Below are 16,046 nucleotides of genomic sequence, written 5' to 3'. Positions count from 1 at the left end.
TGGGCCTGACACTGTTGTTTTCCTCCTTTCCTCCTCAGTCCTTCCCTCTCTCCTTCTCTAGCCTCCTCCCATAGCTCTGCCCTCCCTCATGTCTAGTGTAGTCTTGTGTTCCTGTCTTAGTCTCTAGTCCTGGATGTCTGTGTTTCCCCCCTGACCTCTCATGTGTTCCTTGTGTGTTTTGTAGTCCTGTGCTCCCTGTTTCTTCCTGTTAGTGTCTCTTCCTAGTTCTCCTGCCTCTCCGATTGCCTGCTCCTCCCTGATTGTGTCCACCTGTGTCTCGTCCTCCTTCCCTATTTAAGTCCTGTGTTCTCCTTTGTCGGATCTTTGTCGCCGTTTCCCCTGTGATGTCTTCTCGCCTTGCCTGTCCTCCTCAGCCTTGTTCACCTCTGCAGTCCTGAGCCCTCCTTGTCCTCGTGTCGTCTCGTCCTCCCTTGGGTTACCCTCTCCCTCTTGTTTTGCCTGCCTTGTGATTTAGTTTTTGCCTTAGTCCTCAGCACTGTTTGCAGTAGCTCGCCTTTTGTTCTCCCTCTCTTTGGATGATTTAAGTTTCCCTGTGGAATAAAGCTCTTGTTTTGAACTGTTGTCTGCGCCTGGGTCCTAAACTCACCTTCACCTCACACAACAGACACACTCACCTTCAAATCTAAGCCTAAAACCACGAGGGGTTAATCCATGCCCATCCTGCAGCCCTCTGTGTGGTTTATGTTTGGATCTGTCAGGAGATTAGAGAAGTCTTATTCTGTTTCATTCATCGTCCCAGTGAGCCTGACTGTTGAAAAAGCATCGTTTAGTTGGTTCCATTTCACACTCTTCCACCTCTCTGCTTCCATTTCTCCGTCTGACTTGCAGGATCCACCTTTTATAATCGGTGGGCGGGAAACAACAAATAACTTTTTCTGCGTGGCTCATTATCGAAATCAATGAAGCTCTACTAGAGCGTTTTAGGGTTAGGCCTTGTTTTAATGCACTAATGTGATTTCCAAGCTTAACTGTAAAGTGACTGTTTAAAGTAGTAAAGTGCTGAGCAAGGTCCAAGGCACTCACACACAGCACACAGTTAATAACACACAAGGCTGAAACAACCCATCACAATCAACCCTGTGCTGAAAGCAGGATCTTCCCTTCTACACATGATGGCATGTGGTGTCGGCCATCTTCTTTTTTTTTTTTTTAAATCACATCGAACCATTCAGGACTTTTTCCTCAGAGGAGGAGGATCCATGACCTTTATCAGTGTGACCAGCAGGAGTCAGAACAGCCTGTCTGTGCTCAGTGTCACCATGTCTAGTCCAGAGGCTCACAGACCGACCCCCCTCCTCTGAGCGTCCCTGTAGCTGTAGCAGCCTCAGCCAGAGTAATGGAGTGGAAACAGAAGCTAACCATGACGCATTTAACCCACAATGTTCTGCCTCAAAATGTGATTATTTTGAGAAAAAATTCTAAATATCTGCAGTAAAACAAATTACCAGGAGGCTGCAGCCCACAGCTTGTGGCCAAAAGTAAGTGGACACTGTATTTTACACCCTGCTGGTCTGTTTCTTTATTGTAAAGGTAAACTTTAATTTTGCATTCTGCAGCATCTGCACCTGATGACTGTTTGCTCTGATAGTTATGAACAAACCACTGGAACATTTCCTGTTTCCAGACGGACATCTGTTCATCGACTAACTGCTGCAGCTTTAGAGCAGATAATGAGGATTTAGATGATAACCTTCTGTGTCAGCACAAAAAAAACAACAGACTTAAAATTGATCTTCACTCGGCGCCTGACCTCCGTCACCCTACATCTGACTTTATGAATACTTTATGGGATGGACGGGAACTCAGAGAAACAGCGAGGCAAGCAAACAGACGTGTAGTAGCTGTGTGTCCACATACTGTTGTCCATGGATAGACGTTCTCATTACAGAGACCTGTTGTCAGCATCACAGAGCCTGTTGAGTGCAGCGGGGTGACAGCTGGAGTGATGAGGTGGTTTCCCTCCGAGCTGCCCGCCGGCTCGCTCACACTAACAGCTCCTCAGCTGGTGTAATGAGGCAGAAGCAGGTAGGAGTCAGGCGGCCTTTTCCTGCTGTTTGACCCATCAGGCCATGGACTCTGCTAGACCGCACGGGTGTGTGTGTCAAAAAAGGGCAAACATTCAGATTCAAAATCCCAAATGATGGAGTTACAGCCACAGAGACTCTGGTGTGGATGGTGCAGTACTATGGTCACATGCAGTTTCAGGAAGTGAAAGTACACTTTATTGTACAACCTGTTAATTAGCTCCGATAAAAACACCTAACCTAAAACTTTATGGAGGCTTTTACAGCACAATAATACAGTGTGTATCACTGATGACTAGAATACAGCACACTGATGCTTAGTCTGATTTCAGTGGATCACACACAGAAGAGCCCGGCCTGGTGGTAAAACAGACGCTGCAGCTTTCTACAGCAGACATGCAGACTGATGCAGAGCATCCAGGTCCTCCTTTTTTTTTTTTTAATTGACGTTGTTCACCTCACTTGAAATTCTCTGCAGGAGTCACTTGATGCTGCATCGACTCAGGTACAGGAATCCCTGATCCAATTTACCCATGCAGTGATGCAGCGTCCTGAGCCTGCAGAGCCGCTGATGAGACGCCTATAATTGGACCAAAGCATGTGAGTCAGAGCTTCAGGATGCTCTGCACAGGGACTGTGCAAGTTTACACATGGATATACTACCCATAATCCATCTGAGGGGAATAAAGTTCACAACATGAGTGATGGTAAGCATGTAAAATCCTATAAAGTGTAAGGATTTAAAAAATCCTACACTGGTGTGTGGTGCTGTCTTAAGCAATTTTCTTTCTGGGATTACTAAAGTTTAAACAAAAGAAAATTAGTAATAAATTCAATCCAATGAGTGATTTTTTTAAAAAAAAGAAGATCATATCGAGCCTTCATGTGTTTGCACAGAGAAACACAAACAGCCGCCCTCTGTGGAACCTGTTGCTGCATCTTGTGAAGTGACTTTTGTTTACATGGAAGTGCATGTTTTCAAAGAGAGAGAGAGACATCCATCACCCACAGCAGCAGGTCCGCTCTGCCTCGCTGATGTTGCCGTCTGATTTTCCTGTCTTGCTGTTAAACCATCTGTCGGGCACAGGTTAGTTCATCTACCCCCCCCCCCCCCCCACACACACACACACACACACACTCTGCACCATCCTCCTCTGTGTAAACACATTAAACACCCTGCACGTCCATCCTTCCCTCTCCCTCCCACTGAACGTTAGTGCCCCCTACATCCAGTATGAGGAAACACCAGCAGCCTCCTCCTCTCCTGCTGCTGCTTCTACTCATGTGTGAAATGACAGCAGCTTCAGAGCTTTTCAAAAACTCTTCCACATCTACTGAATGTCAGTGACGATCAGGTGTTAAAGCAGAGAATATTTCACATTTCAATTGTGCGTGCTCATTTAAGTCTCTTTTAGACAATTGGTCCTGGAATAGGCTGATATGGACTGTTGAATAAGAACCTAAGCTGGAGATGGTAATAACTGAGTGCTCGCTCAGGTTGTGAGTCAGTCGGGTGTGAAAATGTCTGAAATGTCTGGTTCTATAAAAACTTGTCAGGGACACACAGACGGGCACTAAAGAGTCATTCAGGTGTTTTAACAGACAGACAAGTGTTACTGAAGAAAAACACTGACCTCACATAGGATTCATCAAAAGACTCAATATCAAATAACATTGATAAAAAAATAAAGTAAAAGATTCACACTGATCAACGAAAGAAAGAGAATTTTGAAGTCAAGCTTTGCAAAAAAGCAGTGTCTGTGTTTCAGGTGTGACATCAGCAGGGTGTAGCTCTGTTCGTGCTTCTCTTTGTTTCACATTAACACACATGATGTATTCCTGACAAAGAGTCAGCATCATCCACAGGTTTCTGAAGAAGGTTTGGTCCCTGCTGGAGGTTTATATCAACATCACAGTCTGCTCAACTCCTGTTACCGGCAAAGGGGTGGAGCGTGGGTGGAGCTGAGGAGTCTCTTAAAGTATATCTAGGGCTGTGAACATGATGACACCTCAGCTGAGATAAGCTGCAGCCCCCTGTGGACAAAGCGGGCAGAGAAAAAGGATGGACGGTTGGCTTTGAGTCGTAACGTTCACCCCTGAAACATGTTTACAAAAATCCATTCTGGTCTCAAATGATAGTTTCCCTTCTAGTGTCAACTGTACAGGAGAGAAATTTTTTTACAACTCACTTGTTTTAATTGTATGCGGACTTAAAATTACGCATAATTATGGGCATTGCCACTTGAGTGCCAGGCAGTTGACGTATCACAGCGTGAGTTTCCTGCTTCCACGATCACGTCCTGGAACCTCCCACCGAGCCTCAAAACGGCTCTTCAGAAACAAACGGGTGATGTCAGGGAAGCTCTGTCCATAGTTTTTACTCTCAATGGAGTCGACTGACTTTTAGAGCTGCCCCCTAATGGCTGTGTGGGGAACTGCATGGTCTTCATTTCTTCAGGGATGAATTTAAATTAAAATGATGTTTTTAACAAGAACCACAGTTTAACTGTACTTTGAATAATTAACAACAAATGAGCCGTAATTAAAATAACTGCAGGTAAATATGTGCAGATGGAAAACTCTCAGTGAACAGAGAGATGTGTTTAATGGACCGAATCTACAGACAAGTAATTGCAGTTTGAATCAGCCACTGGTCAGATTTACTCTGGGGAGCGATCGCAGCCTCTTCTTCCAGTGCTGACATCATGTGTGTGGAGAATAATAATCCATTACTCATATTCAGTTTGGCAATACAGAAGATCCTGTGGGATGTGATTTGAGCTGCAGGTCAGCTGAGGTGCTGCAACAACCTGAGTGTGTTTAATGAGTCCTCTGTGATCCTCCAGCCTCAGCGTGGAGCCTTTAGACAGCACCTATAAATGAGACGACAGAGACCAGGAACATTTCCCAGCGGCTCCTCTGCTGCTTTATCTGGGCAAGATTTGTAGCTGCTTACTTCAGAACCACTCTGTTTCCACCTGAGACTGTCCTATACCTAAAAAAACTAACGTGGTCACTGATAATGGCTCTGAAATCCGCAGCTATAGCCTCTGTGAGGGTTCCATGACTCCACACAGCACCTGGTGATGAGCCTGTTTGTCCTGAAGGGCTGTTAATGCTCATTAGATCCTGCTGGGTATAGAAAGCATACAGTATGCCTCCACTGCATTCTTGCAGTTTAAACAACACAAAGACTGAGACAGTTCAAACATGTCCGCATTTCAGTTCAACTAGGAGTGAATGTGAATGAGTTTATTAGAATCAATAACAGAATTTATATGCGCTTGGCGTTTAGACCCTGACATGCTGTCATCAACAGGAGAGCAGAGGAGGTGAGGCCGATGAAAAACAGATTCATCTCAGGGGTCTAGAATGCAGAGATGAGGGGTTGGACTGGCAGAAGTCTGGGGTGGAGAAGGGTTACGAGCATGATCTGAAATGACAGCTGAGAGTAAAGGTTTTAAATTTGCCGCTGAGACATGAACGGCTGCGTGAGCAGGGAGGCAGTGACTGATTGTGTAAGGGGGGGCTCTCTATTAATCACCTGACTAGAGTGGGAGGAGGAGGAGGAGAGAGAGAGAGACTGAGATAGTGGGCCAGGAGAAGAGAAGGGAAGATGGAGGGATGTGGAAAGAAAAGCCAGTGTTCGCTTGTAATGACAGATGAGATCTTCCTGATTGAACATGTTGATGAAGATTCTCAGTCATCCAGGTCATCATACGTAGAGAAGATTGAAGCAAGGCGTCTGGACTTTCTCTGAGCTCCATTGATGATGTTTACATGTGTATGTGGGTGATCTGCTTTTTATGGGATGAGACCCTAATATTAGACACTGTTTAAATATAACTGTGCCAAATAGCAGGCTGGCCTTGAAGGGCTGGTGTCCCACACGGCCAGTGAACATCACACACTGTGTTAACATGCACACCAACAGGGCTGGCTGCACACAACAGGATCTTATCCCCAGCTTCGACTCCTCCAAAACATCATTGCAGGTGCTGCAGAGGCTTAAATGTTAGCTAGCAAAGCTAATGTTGTCACATTGGATTGCACTGAGAGAGTAAAATAAGTGAATATTGTGGAGTACTCTGAGCCAAGGCATTCTGCAGAGCCAGTGTCTGAACCTTGGTGTGCACACCTATGTTCAATGAGGAGTCCGAGAACCTGACAAGTGTTGATCAGTTCTCCAAAAGGTAAAATACACCTTCATCTATTGGAAATGGCTGGAGTAGCAGCTGAAGGCAGATGTTAGTTTTGTGGCCCAAGCATGTAAAATCCCCTGATGTATACTCCCTTGAAGTCCATGCAGGACTTCAGGCTGGTGGTGTTTCATCAGATGAAATGAAGCAGATCAAACAGGGGAACTGGTTCATGAGTTCACAGTCAAAGTGTCTGTGTGAGCCAAAAGTGTTCTGCTGCCAGAAAGAGACCCCAGCAGAGAGACCTGAGGACTCCAGGGATTACTGCTTGACTGGGCATCACACTGACACAGTTACAGCCCTAAAAGGACTAATGTAAGACAGACACACACACACACTCATTACCAACAATTTGGCTGATCAGATTAGCTCATGTCCCAAAAACAACATATGACCTCCTTGAGCGAGGGCTCCGCTAGAAATCACTGTGACAGTCTGTAAACCTCTGCTGACGTCAGCCTGGCTTCTTTTTCACATTTGGTTATTTTTCTTTTGTAAAAGTCATACAACCTTTTAAATGGGGTTTTACAGAGAGCTGTAATCTGTCTTAGGGCTGAGTAGGTGAGAGGGTCTAATGCTCAGGCCTTCCTCCTCAGTGGAGCGTTAGATAAGAAAGTCGGGCTTGTACAGCAGCAGCAGCAGCATAGAGAGACAGGTCAGCGATTGGCTGATGGAGAACAGGTGATGCAGAAAATCCATGGGAAACTACACAAAGAGAGGAAGAAAGCTGATTTTTAAAACAAAACAGGAAGCGATCCGTCTGAGCTTCACATGCCCAGCTTGTCACGTCACTGTAAAGAGACACAAATAAACACAGTACACGGTGAATACACCATCCAGTTTAAAATAGTTGCTGCTTTGTGCTTGGACATTTTCTCCACTAAGAAACCAAAATCGTCTACTGATGCACCTCATCTTGACAGACAGGTTGTTCATCCAATCACCTGCTGAGTGTTCTTTTGACAGCACCAAACATCAAGCTCATGTGGTGACTGAGCGCGTCGTGTCTTCTTTTAACAGATCAGTAACTGACAAAAGTTGTCAATGTCGATCATAAAGGCCAATCTTTAGTATGATAAGTGATGTGAATGTATTTTGTTTTGAGCACGTTAGTTGAAGGTAGAAAACTTCAAACGACTGACTCAACCAGTGTTACTGTGGTACCATCACCGGGACCAGTGGCAGTGGCGACAGCGGCCTTAAAGGTAGGGTAGGAGATTTTGAAAACTCAGTGAGAGTCAGCCAGATTTCCAAAGTAAACACACGCCCCTTTCTCTCGGAGCTCACCCCGAAGCCACACCTCCAATCACATGGACGCCATCACCTGAAGACGAGCTGCGGTCTGTGACTTCGGCCATCATGCACGTACCTCTCTGGTGCACAGAGCAGGAAGAGAGTGACAACCAGCCAATACTCCTACAGGGTCCACCCGGAAGATTGGCTGTTTTTAGTGTTTTATAGCTTCAGATGATTCATATTCTTCGTTTTAATGAGAAACTGCCGAACTAATCGGTTGCTATCGGAACTTAACAAAAAATGTGCATCAGAGTGAAATCTCCTACCCGACCTTTAATCGTGAGGAGTGTTCAACACAGATGCAACTTGGACAACGGCCTGAGCGCCTCGTTTCTTGATTGCTGCAGCACTCTCTGTGTTTTTAACAGATTTCTCTTTGTTACTGTGGTACCATCACCGGGACCGGTAACAGACACACAAGTCTGACCGTGAGTCCTGATGGTTGAGTCAGACTTGAGCCAGCTCAGGATGGCTGCCGGTAGGCAAGGGGCAGGGTACACATCCTGGACAGCTTGGGAGTCCATCACTCTACCTGACCCTGACAGACACACAGCCAGTCCACTGGCACCTATGGCTTGTTCGGAGTCCTCCGTTACCCTGACGTGCACTGATGCCATGCAGGCACTGGGAGAATGTGCAGACCCTTCTTGCACCACCGCCATGCTGCCCGTCAGCCATCGATGTTTTGATACATTTCTGTGTGACAACATGTCAGATCGGATATGAGAACATGAATGAGAACGGACACGTTGGATTCCATGTGGCTTTTTTTGCCCATACTCATGCTCTGAGCGCTCATACATCGACCTGCAGAAGAAGTGCAGTCCGACACATGACATGTTCTGTTACTGCTGACATGGGTGACATGGGTGAAAGTCTGGACGTGCACTGAGAAGACAGAGGACTTCACACCGGTGTGAGTCGGATGCCGGACACTTGTAGCTGAATCAAAACAGACAAATCTGATCGAACCAAAGCGGCATGCTTGTAATGTGAAAGCTGATTTATCATCCACCATCAGGACCATGACATCACTGGGTTTGGCCACGGTGCAGGGGGGAGGCGGGTGTAACCATGCCTCCCTAATGGGGGAGGTAATGGGATTACAGACACAGGTTGCTTTATACCCTGTGTTTAACTGCGGGTCTCTCCTTTATCATCAGTGAGGCGCTGCTGTCCTCACAGGTGATCCGCAGTAAAGAAAGACTTTTAGGATGCGCACGCACGCACAGGCGATTCAAATGCGCATACAAGATGGGTTACGAGCATAGAGATGGAGAAGAAGGGGGGGCGGGGGTGGGAAGCAAACCCACATCGATCTGTCAGGGAGAGAGAGAGAGAGGGGGGGGAGAGAGAGAGAGAGAGAGAGAGAGAGAGAGAGAGAGGAGACGGCGCAGCGCCTGGCTGCATCTTCATCCCAGCAGACCCCTCCTCTCCCTCTCTCTCTCTCTCTCTCTCTCTCTCTCTCTCTCTCTCTCTCCCTCCCTCTCTCTCTCCCCCTCTCTCTCCCTCTCTCTCTCCCCCTCTCTCTCTCTCGCTCTCTCCCCCTCTCTCTGCCGGCTGATGCTGCCTGCTGGAGGTGAAGCGGGTTTTTTTCCTCTCTCCGTTCGTCATCCCGGGAAAAAATCTCTGGACGGACAGACGGAGGTGTTTGTGTCTGGCTGCTGCTTACTTGGCGATGACAACCGGAGCAAACTCCAAATCTAAAGAAAAACACAAACCGAGTGAGAGAGCGGACACAATCCAAGACAGCGCGCCGTAACACAGCAACTTCCAGCGGCTGCGTGCTCGGGCCGGTCTGCGGGGGAGCCTTCTGGACCCGTTGCCTCTGGTAAGGCGGGACATTACGCAGCGTGCTGCAACAAAACAAAAGCAACATTTCCCTGTTTGTATCTGCACGCACACGCACACACGCACGCACACACACACACACACACACACACACGCGGGTCCCGGACCACCGCGGTGCGCACGCTGCGTGAGGGAACGCGCCTCTGCCTGCAGTTTGTCACAGTGTTTATGTTGAGCTGCCAAAACACACACACACGGCTGAGGGGTGGCGCGCGGCGCGTGCGTGGCGCACTTTAATGTAAAGTGTGGGGCCGTTTAGCGCGTGTTCGGTGCCTGCAGGTGGAAGTTTGAGTGTGTGTGTGTGTGTGTGCACCTGCTCACTGTCAGGTTGATGGTGTGTTTCCTTTGACTTGTTGGTTCTTCTTTTGCAGCCTTCTGCCTCAGTCCTGGCGCAGTTTTTAGCACCTTTAAACCAAAGTGTTTGCACAGTTAGATCAATATTTGCTCATAGAAACTTAAGTCAACTTTCTGCCTTCAGCTTCCAGCCGAGTGTGTCAAACAGACATTTAAACTGTGCACTTTGTAAACAAAGAATGGACATTGTTCAGCTCCTCCATGTGTCCGATGACTGCAGTCGTGCACAATGATCTCTCAGTGCTCATTAAAGATGAAAGCATAGCCTACTCGCTGTGTGACTTTTTCCGGTGATAAGGACTAATCCTGCAACACACAAAGTAACTTAACAAATGTGGAGACAGAGATCTAATGACAGCTCAGTCAGCTGACGGCTGGCTGGGTTTAAGCAACATGTGGTCCTCCTGAAAGCCTGCTGCTGGGAGGTTTAAGAACACAGGGCAGCTGGACCTGGCTCAGTTCTGAAGTTTATTGTCATGAGTCACGAAACAGACCTGTTGCTGCGTGCAGCTAGAAAAGCAGAGCTGCTACTGAGGCGTCAGCGAACACATCACGACTAACTTAAACAGTAGAAGTCACAACACACACGTCACACTATGGAGCTGTGTGTGTGTGTCTAAAACCTTTAAAGGTCGGGTAGGAGATTTCACTCTGATGCACTTTGTGTTAAATCAGTGTAACTTCTCTTTACAGTCCGATATCAACCGATTAGTTCGGTTAGTTTCTCATTAAAACGAAGAATATGAATCATCTGAAGCTATAAAACATAAAAACATCATCAATCCTCCGGGTGGACCCTGTAGGAGTATTGGCTGGTTGTCACTCTCTTCCTGCTCTGTGCACAGAGAGGTACGTGCATGATGGCCGAAGTCACAGACTGATTGGGAGGCGTGGTTTCAGGGTGAGCTCCGAGAGAAAGGGGCGTGTGTTTACTTCAAAATCTGGCTGACTCTCACTGAGTTTTCAAAGTCTCCTACCCTACCTTTAACAGAGCGTTTAAAGGGCCAGGTTGTTATTCTCAGCTTTAAAGGAGAGATGGTATACCTTGTAAAATAAACATGTTAACCAGCGAGTTGCAGGCTATGCCACAGCGACATGTAAACAAGCTAATATTAGCCATATGTTAGAACCAGGGCTCTAGAGTATTCGAGTTTGTTTGAAGTGAGACTGGGTGGGGGTGTCGTGCTGTCGATGTCCCTAAAATCACACATAGATCAAAGAAAAGCACTGCAGGGGTCAGTGCGTCTTCACTTTACACTAAATTCTGCTATATTAAATAAACTGTTGTAGCTATTCTGAACAATAAAAGCAATGAAGAAAAACACATAAAGCTCCACGTGGACCCCTTGAACAGTGGTGGTTGGTGGTCGTCCTGTCCCTCTCCTGTCGGTTCTCCTCCCCCTCCAGCTTCTCTACAACCTGCATTCAGAGCAGAGGCTACCTCTGCTGAAGCTCAGTCCTCCCCGGCAGCAAGAGATTCTATTTTCTGATTGGCCAATAGGTCGCCAATGCCAGACAGCTGTGGGAGCGCAGTAGCCTGCCTTCGACTCGTTTAGAGGACGGTCTATAGGAACTTCTGTGTGGTGTGTGAGCTTGTTGAAATGCTAACCAGCATGATGAGACTCTAGTCTGTGCTCCTGTGATATTCACTGTGTGGAAGAGACTCTATGAGCTTATAGCAGCCGCCAGGTTAGTGTCTTTTCATAAGACTGAAAACATTTGGACAACCACGAACAAGCTAAGGGGTTGAAAATAAGCAGAGAGCGAGTCCTCCTCCACAGTTTACCTGAGCTGTATGAACGTATTAATAACTGTTTGTATTACCCTCCGATGAGCCTGCAGGTATCAGCACAAAGGACCTGTGTGTGTCTTTATTTAGCAATATTTAAACACCTGTTTGCCTACTTTTAACAATCATTACCTCCATCTCTGAGGATTTCCCTATTCAATTAGTCTCAATACTGATCTATTCACACCATCACAGTGGTTGTAGGCTGGCTTGAAAAACCACAGACACACATGCCAACAGCTCCGTTGGAGTCCGGTGTTAGTCTTAGCTCATGTAGCTACATGTATAGTGTATGTATAGTCTACAGTACCTGCAGACTAATAACAGCTAATCAGCCGGGATAGTGGAGGTCAGGAGGTAAAAGGGATGATGGATGCATGATCATGCTGGTGCCAGATGGTCTGAGAATTCAGGGAATTGCAGCCACAGCGGTCTCAGGAGTTTACGTGAGGAGGCGCTGAAGTCAAAAACATCCAGTGAGCATGTAAAACTGTGAGGGTGACCCCACTTTATATTAGTGTGGAGATAGAAGAGGAGCGGCCTGGTAACTCTGACAACTATCCAGCACGGTAGCCAACCAGCAACATCAGGAGTGTGACAATCTGCACCAACTTTACAGCAGAAATAAATAGTTTTACATCCTGGTACTAAACCTGTCGTTTGATACGGTCTTCTGGTGTATAGACATTTATATAACTCAGTTGACAATTTTGCAGAAAGTAGGGGTGTGACATGTCACAGTCAAGATTGTTTTTCAGAAGACTAGGTCACACCATGGACACTGGCTACAGTCTACTGGCATCATACAGTCAGACCTTTGGTAGCAACCAACAGCAAAAACTAAGGTTGTGTAACACTGTGATGCGCCTATGATCATGACAACAATATTTGTGTTTGTTGTTGTGCACGTTGGTTGCGTACCATTTTTTACTTGGCTGATAAAAAAAGCAGCTTAGTTAGACACCTTTAGCTAAGCTAAGTGTGCTAACCACCCCCCTCCAGCATCCAGGCTTCTTGTGTTGCCATGGTTTCACCTGGATATATGGCAGATTGTTTTATGAGGTGTTTGGCATGCTGCCTTCACCGTGTTGTTGATGTGAGTGTACGTGATGTCGGTATCCAAGCTGAGATGGCCAATCAGAAGCCTGAAAAAGCAGCCTGGTGACTGCATTTTGCATTTGTCTATTGTGTGTGTGTGTATGATGTGACCTCCATATCGCATCATTACTAACGTCCTGTTACCAAACTGTTGTGGTCACATCCACCACTGAATCTCATGCAAACAAATGAGATGACGCCGCCGCACGTCACAGACCCACTCTCCCCTCAGTGCGTCTGTCATAATGAATGAGGCCTAAATATGTCGCACTCTCCTCCAGATGCTGCTCCTCCAGGAAACACCCCAACAGTACAGACTCAGACGAGCAGCCGTGGTGACGCTGCTCGTCCCCAGTTTGACTCTTGTTGCGAGACACCCCCCCCTCATCTGCCCAGCAGATGACAGAGACAACACATATGAATCAGAGGAGACGAATCCACTCATTAAAGTAACATCAGTGGCCGGACAGAGTGAGGAAACGCCACCATGACTCAGAGTTACTGCTGCTCGGCGTGATGTGGAGTCGTGCTCTGATACACTCTTTTATACTTTTCAGGAAATGTAATTAAAATGTACACACAGGATCGTGGCACAGCTGCCACTTTGTCCTGTGGCGTGACGTCACAGCCGTCTCATTAGTGCTCCTCTGTCTGCTCACACATGAAGTGGGACACCGCCGCCCACCCAGAGTGGCACCGCAGCCTTACATGGACACACACTTAAGGCTCTAACTTTAACATCTAATGCATCAAAGCTCAGGCAGCCAAACACACACACACACACACACACTGCAGCAGCAGCAGAGATGGAACCTGGAAAACAAAACACACTGTGTCACAAGGAAGAGTTTGTTTGTCAGGAGGGGAGAGAGAGCTGTCAACAGAGACGCTGGGAAAGTTGAGGAAGGAAGAGAGAGAGAGGGATATTAAAGCGTGGAAGGCATGTATATTATGCCTGGCAGTAACCCCGGGGAAATTTAGCAACACAGCAGCAGCAGCAGTTACTTTGCTGTTTTGATTTGATGAATATTCATGATTACGCAGAGAGAAAGAGAGGAGGAGGAGGAGGAGGGGGGCGTCGGCATCGTGGAATCATTCGGCGTATTTCCTGCTGCAGTTTGCACATATGGATGCTGCAGAGGAGGGAAGAGTTTAGCGCGATCTGAGCACAGAACCTCTTACATGGAGCATCCAAAGACGTCTGTTAGCATGTTCCTCTGTAGCTTCTAGCATCCTTCTCCAGCTCTCAGTGACCTGTGGGTGCACCGACCCAGGTCTTATGGAGCAATGCCTTCAGTTACTGCTCCACAAGAGACGGCCTCAGGTGACTCCCTTAAGGGAGAAGCTGCTGGGTCTTTCAGTGCTATGTGATTGGCATGATTAGCATGAACTGCAACTACATTCAGATGGACTACAGGTTGTTTTTATGGTACGCCATGAATGGGGTTTTTATCTACCACACATTCTCAGACTTGTGGCCTGGAATGAAGAAGGGAAACCTCTGGTTTATAGGACTAGCTTCTCCTGCTAGCCTGTCTCTGAGACAGTGTCTGCCACTGGTCGGTGTATAAAGGACAAAAATCAAAGATGGATCAATGCTAAACAGCTGGGAGGAACCGTGGTTTCTATAGCGATATGTTCTTCATACTTTTGTATTTATTTCTGGTGCTGCTCTGGGTCTGTTTTGTCTTTGTCTGGCTTCCTGTTTTATTTTGAAATGTGTCTGTTTTGCTTCCTGTTGTTTTGCCTCCTTGTTGAGGCCCCGCCCTGATTGCTCTCACCTGTGTCTTGTTACCCCTTCCTTGTGTATTTAATGCTCGTCCTCCTGCTGTGTCTCTGTCAGTGTGTTGCTGTGTGTCTGTCGTCTGCATCCATCGTTCCTGGTTGGTTCTGTTTTGCTCTTCTTTTTGGCTTTATAGTGAAAACATTGTTAAGTCTACTACACTGCCTTTGTGTTCCTCCACCCAGAACTCAATATTATCAATATAAATATAAACAGGTTTCTTCTAAAAGGACGTTTTTTAACACAAATCGTCATTTTTGTTGTGAAATAGTCACAAACATACACAGGTCGGCCATTTTCTTTCTGCCACATTTAAAAGTGTGAAATCCACTTCAGGAGGAAGGAGGGGTGGTGGTGGAGGTTTGTGCCCCCCCCCCCCCCCCTCCATGGCCTCGCCTGGTGGAGCAGGCGCCTGATGAAACGAGGCAAAAGTCCTTGTTGCAGCAGCTTGGGTCTGATTCTCTAGCAGTAACCCTCTTTCGATCCCAGGTCTGTCTCTGTCCTCTGTCCTCTGTCAATTGAAGTCCAAGAATGCACAAAAACCCTTCTTTAAAAATGAATCAATCAAATAATAAAAATTTGTAAATACTAATAAACAGGCTGCCTTTCTCCTTCCTGTGTTTTATGACATTAACTCGCTGTCCTCTGTGTTCCAGGTGTGTGTGTGTGTGTGAAGGGGTCCGGTCAGAGATGGATTACCCGGAGGACTACCTGCTGGCCGAGCTGCAGTACTACAATGACTCCTTTTTCCCGAACAACATCAGCAGCGGCTACAACGTGACGGACGCCTTGCTGCCCACCGGGGTGAAGGTCACCATCGTCGTCGTCTACATGATCGTCTGCGTTATTGGCCTGGTGGGCAACTTCCTGGTCATGTATGTCATCATAAGGTAAGAGGAACATGAGGGTTTATAAGGGGAATACAGCAGAAATCCAAAGAATACACAAACATGTCTTCCTATCGGAGGACTGTCATCAGATATGTCGACATATACTTAGAGCTCTCTCAGGGTCGATGTGCAACACTGACACATCTGAAGTTTATCACACTGTTGTTTATCAACCACAGTTCTTACTGTTTGAGGTAGAAGATTAAATTCATGTTTTCACATGCAGTATATGGCCAAAAGTATGTGGACAGCAAGCCATAATTCTGGTTCTCTGTCCAGCCCGTTAAGCATTTGTAAAGTCCAATGAAGGTCAGGCGTCAGGTGGCTGAAACAACGAATCAATAAGTGGAAGTTTGGAGCTGTTAGTCTGAAGACGAGAACAGTTTGTGGACATTTTACCACTGGTTTGATTACAGGTATTACAACAGACCAGCTAAAGAGCTGCACATGGTGTCCGCTTACTTCATATTGTGTATTAGTAAGTTTAAAAACTGTGCTTTAGAACACTAAAAGCTCACACAGAATCAGAACGGTCATTTCTGTTTCACAGTGTTTATGTGGAGTAGCTACCTCAAAAAGTCTTGTTCAGAAACACCTTCCAGTGGCCACATGCTGTGATAGTGTGTCTGTGGTGTGTCATTATAAAAGGGACAACAATCAACCTGACAGTGGGCGACATGCTGATATTATTATTATGCATTAAGGTTGGAGGTCCCTCTGAGTGTCTCTTATTAAAACACA

General features: G+C 46.6%; 1 protein-coding gene across 1 annotated transcript in view; it reads left to right on the top strand.

The window, feature by feature from the left end:
* The first annotated feature begins 9,093 nt into the window (after positions 1–9,093).
* Positions 9,094–16,046, top strand: part of oprl1 (opiate receptor-like 1) — a 74,250-nt gene continuing 67,297 nt past the window's right edge. Inside the window, exons 1-2 of the mRNA XM_028410577.1 lie at positions 9,094–9,371; positions 15,072–15,305. Coding sequence (XP_028266378.1) covers positions 15,106–15,305 — 200 coding nt within the window. The 5' untranslated portion in view covers positions 9,094–9,371; positions 15,072–15,105. The remainder of the gene's footprint in view (positions 9,372–15,071; positions 15,306–16,046) is intronic.

This window comes from Parambassis ranga, chromosome 7 (assembly GCF_900634625.1).
Source record: "Parambassis ranga chromosome 7, fParRan2.1, whole genome shotgun sequence".
NCBI classification, from domain to species: domain Eukaryota; kingdom Metazoa; phylum Chordata; class Actinopteri; family Ambassidae; genus Parambassis; species Parambassis ranga.
This window is presented reverse-complemented; position numbering and strand designations above follow the sequence as displayed.